Raw genomic sequence first — 14,698 nt, 5'->3', positions numbered from 1 at the left:
CCTCACTCGCTCGTTCTCTCTATAGCCCCCCCTCTCTCTCTTTCTCTCTGTGACAGCTCCTCAGACCCACAAGCTGACAGCCTGCCTCCCTTGTGCTGTATAACCCCCTCTGATATTGAGGATTCCTAATATAATTCATATCACATTTTTAATAGACTTGCTATTAACATAATTAGGATGTGCCCACAATTTTATGCAATTCTTAAGGGATCATAAGCACTGTCCCTGTCTCTGATAAAAATGTCAGATTGATTGTCATGAGAGCAGTATTGATGGTCCTTCCACAACGCCGGGCGTTTTTGCCAGGTTTTTAAACGCGTTTTGACAGCGCACCGCTAGGGGCCGCTGTTTCCCCATATCAGTTCCTCAGTTCCAAACACTCGCATTCATCAGGCGATTGACAGCCAGGCAGCTGGTGCCCGAAGCCCGATCGAGGGCATTCAAATCAGATGGGAGATATTATGTTTTTCTAACATAGTTACAAACTGAGCATTTCATTTTTCAGGAGCATCATGTGCTTCATTTAAACATTCTGTCTAAGTGTAGACTGTTGATGGATGGTCCTTACTTTCAGTAACTTATATAACTGTCAGCTACTGTCTTTATAGGCCTACATATCGTTTTATTTCTGAGGTCAAACAATGTGTGTAGTATAATACTAATTTCAAATATTAAAGCAAGTGACATGTGGAAACAAATGTTATTAAATGAGCCATTTTTGCTAATATTTTCACTGGTCCCAGTGTGATTTTTAGGGGATGTAAATTAGTTCACCTCAAGTTTAGCCATGAAGTGTAGTTCATTAGGCTATATTGTTCTATGTTAGTGACAATGACATAAATTATAAAGCAACAAGTATGAAAAATGTCCAGAGTTTTCTTGTTATTAGATTTTTAACAAAAATAAAATGTGTACTAAGGGGGGCGTAGGAGCATCATGTGCTTCATTTAAACATTCTGTCTAAGTGTAGACTGTTGATGGATGGTCCTTACTTTCAGTAACTTATATAACTGTCAGCTACTGTCTTTATAGGCCTACATATCGTTTTATTTCTGAGGTCAAACAATGTGTGTAGTATAATACTAATTTCAAATATTAAAGCAAGTGACATGTGGAAACAAATGTTATTAAATGAGCCATTTTTGCTAATATTTTCACTGGTCCCAGTGTGATTTTTAGGGGATGTAAATTAGTTCACCTCAAGTTTAGCCATGAAGTGTAGTTCATTAGGCTATATTGTTCTATGGACATGTTCCGCTAGCACCTGACAACCTCAGAGTGTCCAAATACATTTTGTCTTCATTTTGAACTGTTTTCAAGGGGCCCGGCCTGGCTACCTCGGTCACTGTGCCCCCTCACAATTTATAAAGAATCATAATAATCTTTGCTAATATTCTTGTGGGGTAAAATAGGCACTATAATAGGCGCTAATATTCAGGTGGGGTCCCCCCCCCCCAGTCTTACAAAGCAATTTGCTTTATACATTTACAGCGAAATCAGAGTACAGACAGTTTTAGCTTAAAATTAAAAAGAATATAATCAATAATTATGAATTACAAAATTGTAGCCTATTTGAAAAAAATTGTAAGTTGATGCTAACTGGCTAGGTATTTTTTAAACATAATTTAAACAAAGTCCAGATATTTTTATTCAAGCAACTAGTTAGAATATATTTGATGGAAAAACAAAAGAGTTGATGCTCAGAACAGAATAACTACAGTAATTGCGTTGCCCCCTTGGGGCATTTTACCCCACCTGGCTGGTGGGCGTTTTACCCCACAGACTATCATATTTAACTGTGATGTTCTATAAAAACAACAAGTTTTAAAACCCTTTTTTTTCTTTTCTTCTTTTTTTTTTTTTGCTGAAAATTTAGATCATTTACTGTGAAATCCGTTTTCTCTCAGGTACATCACCAGTGTAAGCTTCATGGTGAATACTTCTACATCAATTTGTCAATGTAGTCCATAGTTACAATAACAATGTATCTTGACTTTATCTTGTGGTTATTTTGGGAAAAACAGTAGGGGGACATTTTATCCCATAGGGGCGTTTTCCCCCACTCTACCCTATCCATCGGTTTATCATTTTAAATCTAGCAAATGCTTTGTAAAATGTTTGCATTAAAAATAAATGTCACATGGTTTGATATTTTGTAATCTAATACAATGCTATTCATATTTTGACATTCATATACGTGTCCATATATCAGGCCACTGTATACCTGATACTTAATATGTTTGAGACTGCTTACCAGGTGCTTATAAAACTATACTTTTCATTAACTATTTATTCTGAGACCTTGACATGCAGCTAAAATCTATGGCACACTTCAACTGAATAGCAGAGCAGTTACTTGTGTGATTCAAAGAGCCGCATGCACCAACTATGAATATGGATAAGAGATGGCATTTCCACAGACATTTTCAGCTGTATTTGAATATGAATATGACGTTTTCTTCTTGTGGTTTGGGCAGAATATTCAATGCAGAATATATTTCTCCTTCTGAGGTATTGGCGGAAAAGCTCTAGTAAATACAGCTGCTGCTAAAAAATGGACCAACTTCTTCTCCAAACCCCCTCCCTCCATTTTGTTCAGTTGATTCCCCCATTTTTGACTGTTTAACCATCACCGCACCTGCTAGCCATTAACTGGCGTTGTGACTCAGTTTTAGGGGGAGGATCTGATAGTGTCACCGCAGGTGAGCCGATGAGAAACGCACATCTGCCTTTCTTCCCCCACCCCTTAAAAATGACAGGATGTAAAGACATGTAAACAAACATAGTTTGGCTCTGTGTATCCATTCAATTTTGCAACACCTTGAAGCCCCTAATACTTATGTCAGAGTCCTTTTTGTGGACTATAAATCGGCATTTAATACAATTATTCCAGTTAAACTTTTTGATAAGTTAAAGCAATTGGGGATTCAAGACTCCCTTGCTTTTTGGATTTTGGATTTTTTGCAGAACAGAACACAAGTAGTTAAAATTAATAATATACTTTCAAGTCTCAAAACAATTAGTGTGGGGGCCCCACAAGGATGTGTGCTGTCACCATTATTGTACTCTATACACTAATGATTGTGTTTCACATTGTAAATCAGTGCAAATTTTTAAGTTTGCAGATGATACTACATTGATTGGTTTAATAACAAATAATAACGAATCGGACTATAGAAGGGAGGTTTCTACACTGTTCGAATGGAGTTGTACTCATAATTTGAAGGTGAATGTCCTAAAAACAAAGGAAATGGTGTTTGATTTCAGACGGAAGACAAATGCTGTTTTGCCATTGACTATTAATGGTCAGGACATTGAAAATGTTCAATGTTTTAAGTTTCTCGGGACTACTATCTCTGCAACGTTAAAGTGGGACGACAACCTAAGAGGCATTATTAAAAAATCTCATCAAAGGCTTTTTTTCTTAAGACAGCTTAAAAAGTTTGGCGTATCTAAAGTTGGTATGTTAAATTTTTATAGAGCTGTCATTGAAAGCGTGCTGACTTTCTCACTTATAGTGTGGTTTGGCAGCTCCACAGTTCAGCAGAGAAGTCAGATTAGTAACATAACTCGGGTTGCTTCGAAAATTATTGGTTGTGATCTTCCCACTATTGATGAGATCTATGTTTCACTTTTGCAGAAAAAAGGTTTAACAATCCTGAAAGATCCCTTACATCCAGCCAGACACCTCTTTACGCCTCTTCCTTCAGGCAGACGCCTTAGAGCAATTAAAACTAAGTCTACACGTTTTTTGAACAGCACTTATTGTAGGATTGTTCATGCTCTTAATTCCTCTGGTGTCTATGCATCTGTATTTCACTCCTTATAATTGATAGGACATAGATAGTTGTGTATGTGTATGTATTTATATATTGTATGTATTTTAATGTTTGTTATTATTGTTGATGAGCTCACCAAGAAAAATTCCAAACAACTAGGGTGTTTGGCAATAAATAAATAAAATAATAGTTAGCGCTACTCTGCTGTTGGAGAAAGCACCGGTGGTGTAAAGTACACAGAGACAGCTGCCCCATACCTTCTTTAGTCCCACCAATCCACTTGCCTGGTCAGCCTGAGAAGGCTCCAGTCAAAACACTCTGAGAAATTCACAACTCTGACATAAGTCTATTACTGGTTATGGTTACAGATTTTCTTCCATCTGGAAAATAGTAAAAAAAACAAAAAAAACAGAAGTCATTTTTATTACAGTGGCCCCTTAGAAAATGCTTTAAAGCATCATGAAATCAAACTGGGAAAAAAAGGATCCTAGTCACTTTAAGAAACATTTCTGAGTTTATTTAATTTATGTCCATGTTATTAGAAAATAAATAAATGTTTGTCATTTTAGCTGTGACGTTAACCATTGTGTTAAATTGTTTTTTTTTTCAACCACTCCTATCTGACCATCTGCAGAGAGACCACTTTTTATGATGGATAAAATCATGGGATTTGACCTACTTTTTTTCTTATTGAATATGCTGTTTTACCTGGGAAGATGTTACTACGTTACATCGCACAAATAATAGGAGTTATGAGCACCGCATTGACTTAAAGGGACAGTTCACCCAAAAAATTAAAATTCTGTCATTAATTATTCACCCTCATGACGTTCCAAACCCGTAAGACCTTCGTTCATCTTCAGAACACAAACTAAGTTGTTATTTTTGTTTTCTTTGCGCACAAAAAGTATTCAGTAAAGTATAAAATTACTGTTGAACCATTGATGTCACATGGACTATTTTAACCATGTCCTTACTACGTTTCTGGGCCTGAGAACATTTCAGTTACATTGCTGTCTATGGAGGGTCAGAAAGCTTGGATTTCATCAAAAATATCTTAATTTGTGTTCCGAAGATTAATGAAGGTCTTACGGGTTTGGAACGACATGAGGGTGAGCTCTTAATGACAGAATTTTCATTTTGGGATGAACTATCCCTTTAAGGCAAGCATGTGAAAAAAGCATGTGTGTGGGAGTGTTCCAGTGTTTAGTGTATGTGTGTGAAGTAAATTGATGTCAATGGAATTGAACACTACACTAGATCAAAATTCTCAGCCTTGAGAAATCCTGTAAAAAGAGCAGCCCTCATTGCACTGGCTCCACCTCTCCTTCTCTCATGACAGTTAATACCCAGTTCACAGATATTAAATAAATCCTCTATGACTTGAGTCTCTACACCCATAATTCTTAATCCACCGTACTGATATGTGGTCAGCTCTGGTGTGGACATGCAATATCTACCTAGATATTCGAGGATGTTTCTACAGCCAAATGCAATTTGGCTACATTTACAGATGTGTCAGTCTGTGCTGCTCTTGCAAGGGCAAATGTTTCAAACTTATCAAGTGTGAAGTATTAGGATCTGTCTGCTGCGAATACACCCTGGCTGTGCCTGAACCCAAAGCAGTTGCCTTATTGCCTTGTTACCCAGTGTTTTGTGTATGATGGTTCCTCCTAAGAAATCTAGTTTTAGACTGCCTTCCAATTATGTCTAATGATCTACAGCACATTCTAATCCATTTTAAAGACAAGAAAATGTAAAATATAAAGTGCTTTATTCTGGGCAAAAAAAGGAGTTATACACTGATAAAAAATGGAAAAAATGGACATTAATAATTTTATGCATCTAATCACAAAAAAGATCATTTAATTTGATTCGCTATCCACTGAAACACATACGATTGTGGGATATCTGTGAAGGATGTATCTATATGTATATCAAGATTCAAATGTATCTTGATACATTTCTTCCCGTATACTGACATATGGGCTGCATTTTTAAGGTTTAGCTTAAATCTGTCTTTTTTTAAAGATTGCTATGAGGGATTTTAAGTGAATCATCAAAGACAAAGATAATAAGACTTTGAATTCTTCTGTGATCCACCGTTCCACTATTGGGGCTGAAAAGAGAAAAAATGAAATTTCAACATGAAGGACCCTTGGAAGTGATTATTTTTTATTTTTTAGGGGATTTTTATGTAGGTGGTAAGAAGTAAAGACAGCGAGAGAAAGCGAGCATAATTGTTTGTGTGACAGCAAAAAACCAAACATCTTACACTATAGTCATTCTAGACTGTATGTAGAGGTGCTTCAGCCCCCTGTGCTTCCTCTAAGCTACGTTAAAATACCCTGAGAAAATTCTGTCAACACCCTTAAAAATCTGTGTTTATGTGATGTCTATTTACATTCACTGAAAACAGTGGCTGCATCATTTACTAAAAATCTTGGGACTGGGAAGAGCTTATTCATCGGCTCTCCATTCCTGTGAAATCTCTAAATTTGCATCCAAATATGTCATCATTACTGATATGCATCTGCTGACACATGCAGTTTTAATTGGTTTACAAAAAAAAAATCATCAGTCAGGAAAGTATTCTAACCTTGCACTTAATCCACATGTTCTGCTTGAGATCTGAAAGACCCAAGGCCCTGAATAACAAGCAGATAGCACTGAAGTATTAGCTTGATACTTCATGAATATTAAAATTAATTAAAAAAGGTACATTACATTGGAGTCTCATAGATGCCAGATCTAAACCATGGCAGCAATGATTTTCTGATTATTATTATGTAGCAGTTCACTGCTGTCAGTTATTTACTTGAGTTGTTTAACTATATTACTGACCCCAAACAAAATCAACATTACTTTTCTTAAAAACATCAACCTTTCTGAAAAGTAAATACCAACTTTGTGATAAAACAGATGATTAGAGCTTCAGTAATATCTGTTGACTGGAATTTGATTAGGTCAGGGGAACATACTAAAAGTATTTGAAGAGAAAACAACACATTTTTAAATATTCTTATTTTTATACTTATACAGCAGGGTTTTCTGTGTGGTTTCTTGTTGGTTGTTTGCTATAAAGAAACCAAACCAGTCTCTGTGACAATTGTCTGATGCATCTAGATATCGTTATGGGGCTCTCCTTCACTGTAAATGTATAGGATTTTTTTTTCTCTTCCCACAGACTTTTTCTCTCCTCAATGATGATGATTGCCTTAGCAAAGACCACTAAATGAAAACTAAAAAAAAAAAAAAGGTTTCCTGCTTCTTGGATTTGTCTACTAAGAAAAAGATTCATGGAATTTTACACATCTTCTCTGGAGTTTTAAAAGAGATCTCAACAAGATCTCAACAATATCTGTGTTCAGATTGGCAAGATACCAAAGTCATTTTCTATTTGGTTCAAACTTTATCTAATTCTTTTATATTTTCTCTCACATGTATTTTATTTATGCTGCTACCTCAATAGAGTACTATCAGCATCAGGATGAGTTCCTGGTTGTCTGGGAGATGGATCACTGGTTGTCCTGGGTCTTGATGTAGTGTTTATGGCCCTCTTCCGTGCTGGGGAGTTATAGCCCTGCCTGTCCTACCCTGTCAGGTCCTTCTATGGCCACACATGCTGCGTACACACTCCTGCTATACCTTTCACTTTGAAGCTATGGCTGAATAGAAGGGATAGAAGGGGTTAAATAAAATGGATGGGTGAAGCAAAAAAAAACAACAACAAAAAAACAGTCTACAGCCCGGTTTTATGCTCTATATTGTATATGGACACCTCAGTGTTGAGCATTTCTATAGTAAGTTTCCTGTTCTGGTCATAGTGGAGACACATTAAAAAAAATCTATCTGATGACAGAAATTTTAAGCGCAAAAATTACTGCCAAAGTACACTCTGGGTTATTTTTTGACCCAAATGCTGGGTTGAGACTGCTTGGTAGGGAAACTGGGTTAATTTTACCCGATTTGGGTTGATAATCATTTATAATCAATAACCCAGTGGTGCTGGGTTGGGAAATGCAGATATCAAATAGTATGCATGTCACACAAGTTCAAACAAAAATGGTTTTCTTTGTGCCGATCACACTCTGCCTATTCGTGTTCATACTACTTATGTCAGGAATACGTATGGAAAATAGATCAAAACTAAGCAAAGAAAAGAGAAGAGAGAACAACCTGCAACGAGGAGTGTGTTCTTTTCACACCCAAATCACTTGAGTGGTGACCAGTGACTGGTGAGCAGAACCTGAACAAGCCAGAATAGCTCTTGAAAGGAGTAATTAAAATGCTTTAAACAGAGGGTAAAATCCTGTCAGTTCACTACAATACATACACTTGCAGAATTTATTTTTTTGTTTTTTTACAAAATCGGTCACTGGGGAGTTATGTTTTCAAAAGGTATGCTTTTTTACCTTTTTTATTCCTAAAGGGTGCATATTAGTAGCAGAAATGCACATATTAGTACCTTAAAGGTACATATTAGTGCCTAAAATGCACATATTAGTGTCTAAATGGTACATATTAGTACATTTGAAAAGGATTCTGCACCAGTAACAGATTTTGTACCTTTTTTTGAGAGTGTAGTTTATTCTCAACTTTCAGTGTTTCTTGACGGCACTCAAAGCCTGATGCTTTGGCCACAGAGGGACTATTTTTACGGTGGCCTAGTAGTGCACTGAAATTTTTGCAATGAAATCTCCACAACACAATAGAAACAAGCCACAACACAATGAAATGAGCACAACACATCGGAAACAAGCCGCAACATAACAGAAACAAACCACACAACGACATTAGCACAACACAATGGAAACAAGCCGCAACACAACACAATTAGCACAACACAAAGGAAACAAGCAGTAACACAAAATTAGATCAACACAATAGAAAAAAAGCCGCAAAACACAACGAAATTTTCACAACACAGCGAAATTAGTCCTATGTGTTGTGTTGTGGAGATTTCAATGTGTACTACTGGACCATCAGACTAGTAATAAAAAAAAATAAAAACTTAGCATCATGTTTTAGGTCAAACATTTAACCCAACCCAGCTGGGTCAAACATCTCTCATTGGGTTGTTTTTAACCAAACATTTTTTTAGAGTGTAACGCCACAGGAAGTACAATGGGACTGTGAGATTTCAACATACGCATAGTTACATAGGGTTTGTTTCTGGCCTTAGCGTGTAACAGTGACTGGAGCAAAAGGTGCAGCATGGGGTTCTTATCGTCTTGACAGCAGTTTGATTGACAGTGCAATGCTCTCATGGGGGTACGCTCGTAGATAGCCCGTCAATGTCAGCGCCTGACAGGTCCTCCTTCCTAGCGTCATTTAGGTCTTTGTTGATGTGACTACAGCACTGCTCTCTACACTCTTCCCAGTGATCACTTTGAGGACAGTTTCAAACCTCTCCATTATGAGCCACTATCTCTATACCTACACCACCCTTCATACATTGACCTTCACCTAGTGGCATTAAGAATGTCCTTGTCTGTCTTTCTTTCTCTCTGCATCTGATGGGGTGGCAGAGATGCTCACGTCTGATTGGGCTTATTGTGTCCGTATGGAAATGACGGTCTCTACGGAGGCAGAAATAGAGCAAAAAAGAAAGAGAAAGCACGGGTAAGGGTTTGCAAGGGGGAGATTTTTTTTTTACATTTTTTCACTTGCACATTATAAATCCTTTCCTGTGGCTGCAGTCGCCATCCAGAGTGCTGGAAAGAGATAAGAAGGGGTGCTGCCAGAGAAACACAGCTCTTTTGTCCTCTCCCTTTGTCCTCTCCCACTGAAGCTCCGGCATTCAGCGGCCCTGTTGAGTCACCCTTACAGACTGCAGTAAATGAAAGTTATTTTAAGCACAGCCGCTCAGAGAGGGACTTTATCTAATGAGAAGGTGGCCAGAGGCAGTGCAACGAGGAATGGAGTCATCCACTTTTACACTGAGCAAGGCACACTGCGGAAGCAGATGTGTCGCCAGCATCTTTCTTCATTGCTATCAATGTTCTGAATCGCAGAGATTAAAAGAAGATGCAATGATGAAATGTATGTATGAGACTGAAGAGCTTGTCGTTTCTCAACAGGGTGATGCTGATAAAGAGAGGACATGAGACAGGACTGGAAGTGAGAGAAAGAAAGAGTGAGAGATAATGAACAGAATTACACAAATCTGTTGCGTTATACATTTGATGATGAAATGTTTTGTGCAGAACGTTCTCACCCTATTACCAGGTCAACCAATTACTGTGAAAAACGTGAAAAGATAACTATTTAAAAATGATGTCCAAACTCTTTAAAAGGATATATTCTTCAAAGAAGACACTTTGAAGGTGTTTGTGAACCAAACAACATTGGAGCCCATTGACTTCCATTGTATGATAAAAAAGTACTTAGACATTTCTCAAAATATACTCTTTTATGTTTCACAGAAGAAAGTTGTATATTGGAACAACATAAGGATGAGTAAATGAGTAGTTGCTCATTTTATATGTTTTTGGAACAACATAAGGATGAGTATAATGACAGCATTTTCATTTTCGGGTGGAATATCCCTTTAACTTTTGTTGAAAATAGGGAGGCAAGGATAAGTAACCATGACTCAAAATTTGGAGGTTGATTGTAACATTTGTATTTAAAAAAGGCAGTGACTGTAATTTCTTTCCCCCACTACTGTACACTCTTTGGCTCACAGTTAATAGCTTAAAATGTCAATTTGTATCTGTCATTTTGGCAGTGAGTGACTCCCACAAATGCAGATTAAGGTCAGTGATCTTATTGTAACTCATGTACAGAAACTTAATAGAGCCTTTAGTTGAGTTCTCTCAGTCAACATAAAATCAAGTCTCACTGTGCACAATACATGATACATACAGTACAGATATAACCAGATATGAGGCAGTGAGAATAATGATTTAAAAGTAATCTGTGAGAATTCTTATTCAAATCTCTGACTTATTATTTTATTTTTGTTCTGTTTGCGGGGGTCTTTTGCTCGAGAGAAAAATCTGAGAAGTAGGAAAAGCAAAAGTCTCAATTTCCTCTCCATTCAATTGCATTGCTGTTTAGGATAAACAATTGACATCCAATTCAGGCAGTGATCTCATTTGTGAATTTTCTTTCTTTCACATCTCCACTGGTGTGATGTGAATTGTGGAAATTGTTGAGTTTTCATTTGCTTGCGCACATCTGTGCATGGATGTGCCCTCGCAGGTGCGTGTGTTGATAGTTAAACCCTGACTTTGGGTTTGTGCATTCAGGCAGTTGGCAGTGCTGGGACTAGAGATTGCAAGAAGAGAGGCTTGATGCACAGTATCAAGTTGTGAACATCTGTTCCCCATCGAGACCACAAAGCTGGTGCAGAGGAAATAAGAAGAATAACTGCTTTCTGCCTTTCTGTCTAACTGTTTCTCTTACTTGTTTTGTCTCCATCTCTCCCTCTCTTCTCCTGTCCTTTCCCATTTTACATTCTCGTACTCACACATATAGAGACATGCTGAGACCCCTTACTAGAAATCACAGTAGTGGTATGCTGGAACAGTGATGGTGTCAAATGGTGAGGTACTTGCTTATGTACCATGAATGATTACCACATTTGGTTAAATAGAATTTAACCAAAGGACACATCAAGACATGTCATGCCATCCAATGTCAATGCCATGTCCAAAACAAGGTCCTATAAGGCAGCATTACTATTCGGCCAACCTTTTGGAAGAGCCTTGAAATGGGATCACATGATGCCAATTGCTGCATTCAAAATCACATTTAAAGACAGGTGGGAATACTCACGTTTAAATTCACTGAATTCAACTCAAAACCTGTTTTCTTAATGTTATTCTTAAGTGATGCATGTAGTCACTCTCAATTAGGGCCACTGTATTATTCAAATACTTTTTTGTCTATGAAAATCATCATTTTGTCCTTGCCTACCACTGTGCATTGTCTGGATCGCCTGTGTCACTGTTGGAAAGCAGTATTAAGCTTTGGAAAGGTGCTATATAAATTAAACATTATTCTTTTTTTAATAGAGTGCTGCGGAGATGATGCATTTTTAGGCCAAAACCCAGAAACTAGTTAGCATTTTAGCACTTCCAGCTCCTTTGTACCAAAGTCAGTTAATTTTGAATGGGTTTTTGGGTAAATGCCTGAAATAAGGTGTGTGGTTAACACAAGCTCAAGATATTTTCATGTTTTATTCTATGGCATAAAATACATCAGTAATTACCCCTTGTGATTTTTTTTAAAGCTTTTACTTGTCTTGTCTTGCTAATAAGTGGCTAAATGGAACTACAGAGATTTTCAGGGACATTCTCACCTTCATTCTCAACACATCATCCGCTTTCACAGCCTAATTGTGTGTGTGTGTGTGTGTGTGTGTGTGTGTATATATATATATATATCTTTTTTTTTACTTTACTTCTGCTGCTTACTTACTTCTTCTGATTGTATTTAGGGTCCTAAATTCATAAATGTTGTGCTCATTTGCACAGATGATCAAAATAACAAAACATCATCAACTTTGTTGATCACAGAGCAGCTAATCCAAAATCTTTTGTAAAATGAATCCAAAGGCAAATGGAAAATCTAATAGGTTTTTGTCAAGGGAACCATGTGATGCTAACTTCCAGGTTGGCTTAGAAAATGAAGTCAGCACTGCAGCACTTAATGCACCTCAACTTTATGAATCAGATGTATGAGTTTTGTTTGAAGGAGGTGGGAGATTTACATATGACACCTATGTTGTCCTAAAATATTGACTTGAAGCCCAGTAAGTTTTGGAACAGCCATGCTTGAACCCATCCATCTTCTACAGATCATCATGTCTCGTGAGCCACATGCACCTCAAACAACACATGAGCATTTGACCAGCACTGCATTCCAGAATATCAGTGAAGTTGAACAAATTATTGATTTACATTTAATGCTGGAACAACGTTCAGGACATTCCTCTGTCCTCATTTCCCCTGCAAGCATGGTCAGCCCGTAACACACATACAGCACTGTTAGCTATGCTAAGATGCTAAAGCACTGGCCAACTATCATCCAAGCATATTCAAATAGCTGTGGATTAGTACGGCTCAGCTCTCTGCTGCCTGTGATAGGAAAGAACCAGACTTTGTTTTGATAATTTTTCCCTCTTTTTTTCCTTTAAGAATTTCAGGGTTTCGATTCGGCTCCCGCATCTTGTGTGGTGGGTGGCTGTTCTGTATTTTCATTGCAGACTGGTGTGTATGCAGTGTGTGTGTGATGATAAGGCACAGGGAGAGAAGCCAGCGCTCTGACATCTCTCCACCGCCGCGGTTATCGTTTCACCGCAGCTGTTGCCCAAGTCGCACCACATCTGCCGCCTCACAAGAAGCTTCGCCGCTATCGCCCGACATGAAAAGCCCCTTCATTACCCAGCTGTTGACTACACCTCCCATCAGCCCCTTCTCATACATGTACACACACCTAGATAGGTAGCAGTACATGAGACAAAGCGCCACTGTTTACAAGCTCCAGGTCCTTTCTTTGTAGCTGAGCAGCAGGCTGGCCTTAGGGACGTTTAGCTCGATGCCTCAGCCATTTTATCACTGAATTACAGGGGATATTTATGACTAAGCCTAATTATACCGCACTTCTCAGAGAAACGTGTGCAGAGCTCATTATTGCCAAGAGCCGAGCACCGCTGCAGGTAATGTGCAATGATGTATATTACCTTTCAAGGCAACCTAAAACCATTTTTGCCTTTAGGCCATGAAGTGCAACTTTAGTGGCACTTTAGCTTAGAATTCTAATATTGGTCTCAAGTGGCTTTAGAGTTCTCAGATATTGTGAACCCTGTTTGGAGGCAGTTACATGATTTGTTGTGTACCTACATGTTTTAGCTATTATCTAAATGGCAGACTGTACAAAGAATTAAAAAAAGGTACAAAGTACAAACAAGACTTTCCCCAGAAGTACCAGTTTCTTGTGCCCTGCATAGATGGACACCAGCATATGTTTTGGATGTTGTTCACCAGCATGGCATCCCACTAGACTTCTCAACTAGCATACTTAGAAAGAGTTTCTTGGTCAACCACCATCTCAAAAAAGGCCATCTTGGTCGACCACTCTGATAAACAACATTTTGCTGTGTTTTACTAGACTCTACTGCGAATGTGTGTGTTTCTTTCACTCACCTGTGGACTGCCTCTTAGACATGTGAGCAGGCAGGGCCAATCGATGAAGGGCTCGTTTTTCAAGGGTAACACTGTGGCTAGTCAGCATGACTGTTGGTAGTCTGGGTGCAGCGAGAGTGCTGGAAGACGCTCTCCTGGTCCCAGACCTGTTAAGGCGCTTTGCATGGATCTCTCCAGCCATCTCATCCCAATGCATCAGCTTACAAAGTTCCACAAATAAACTCCTCAGGTGTTTCAGAGGCCCGCAGGATACTCACAATCAGCTAGCTAGTTCCACCCTGAACAGTCTGTCGTGTTGTCCAGTTCAGTAACCTATGCAAATGTCTTCAAGCATGGACAGTCGCACAACTCAATGAGAAGACCAGACACAAGACTCACGCCCCCCATAGAACTGAAAAAAAAGTTTGCTGACCACAAACCTTTTCCTTTCCTCTCTTTAGCTTAGGTAGCAATGCCGGTGTCGTTGTCCAAAATTTATGGGCTTCTGGGCAAACAATGATATTCTCTGTCACAGCAGGGAACGTGTAGTGAGCGCATGTTCCTCCCGCTAGCCCCCCCCTCTCGCGCTCTCTCTCTCTCTCTCTCTCTCTCTCTTTCACTCTCTCTTTCTCTCACACGCACACACACACACTCTTTATCTCTTTCACTCTCTTTGTAACAGCTCAAAAGGAAAGGGTGGTATGGGTGGCATAGAGGTCAGCCTGACTGTGGGCTGAGACTGTACTTCAATTGAGCAATACGCCTTACGTTACTTACATATTT

General features: G+C 38.5%; 1 protein-coding gene across 1 annotated transcript in view; it reads right to left on the bottom strand.

The window, feature by feature from the left end:
- The window catches only part of cbfa2t3 (CBFA2/RUNX1 partner transcriptional co-repressor 3), a 48,459-nt gene extending 34,028 nt beyond the window's left edge, over window positions 1-14,431 (bottom strand). Inside the window, exon 1 of the mRNA XM_016453200.1 lies at window positions 13,937-14,431. Within this exon, the coding sequence (XP_016308686.1) occupies window positions 13,937-14,132 (196 nt within the window). The 5' untranslated portion in view covers window positions 14,133-14,431. The remainder of the gene's footprint in view (window positions 1-13,936) is intronic.
- Window positions 14,432-14,698: the final 267 nt, after the last annotated feature.

This window comes from Sinocyclocheilus anshuiensis, unplaced genomic scaffold (genome assembly GCF_001515605.1).
Source record: "Sinocyclocheilus anshuiensis isolate Anshui unplaced genomic scaffold, SAMN03320099.WGS_v1.1 scaffold1317, whole genome shotgun sequence".
NCBI lineage: Eukaryota > Metazoa > Chordata > Actinopteri > Cypriniformes > Cyprinidae > Sinocyclocheilus > Sinocyclocheilus anshuiensis.
Note: the sequence above shows the minus strand (reverse complement) of the source record. Positions and strands in the feature narration are given on the sequence as shown.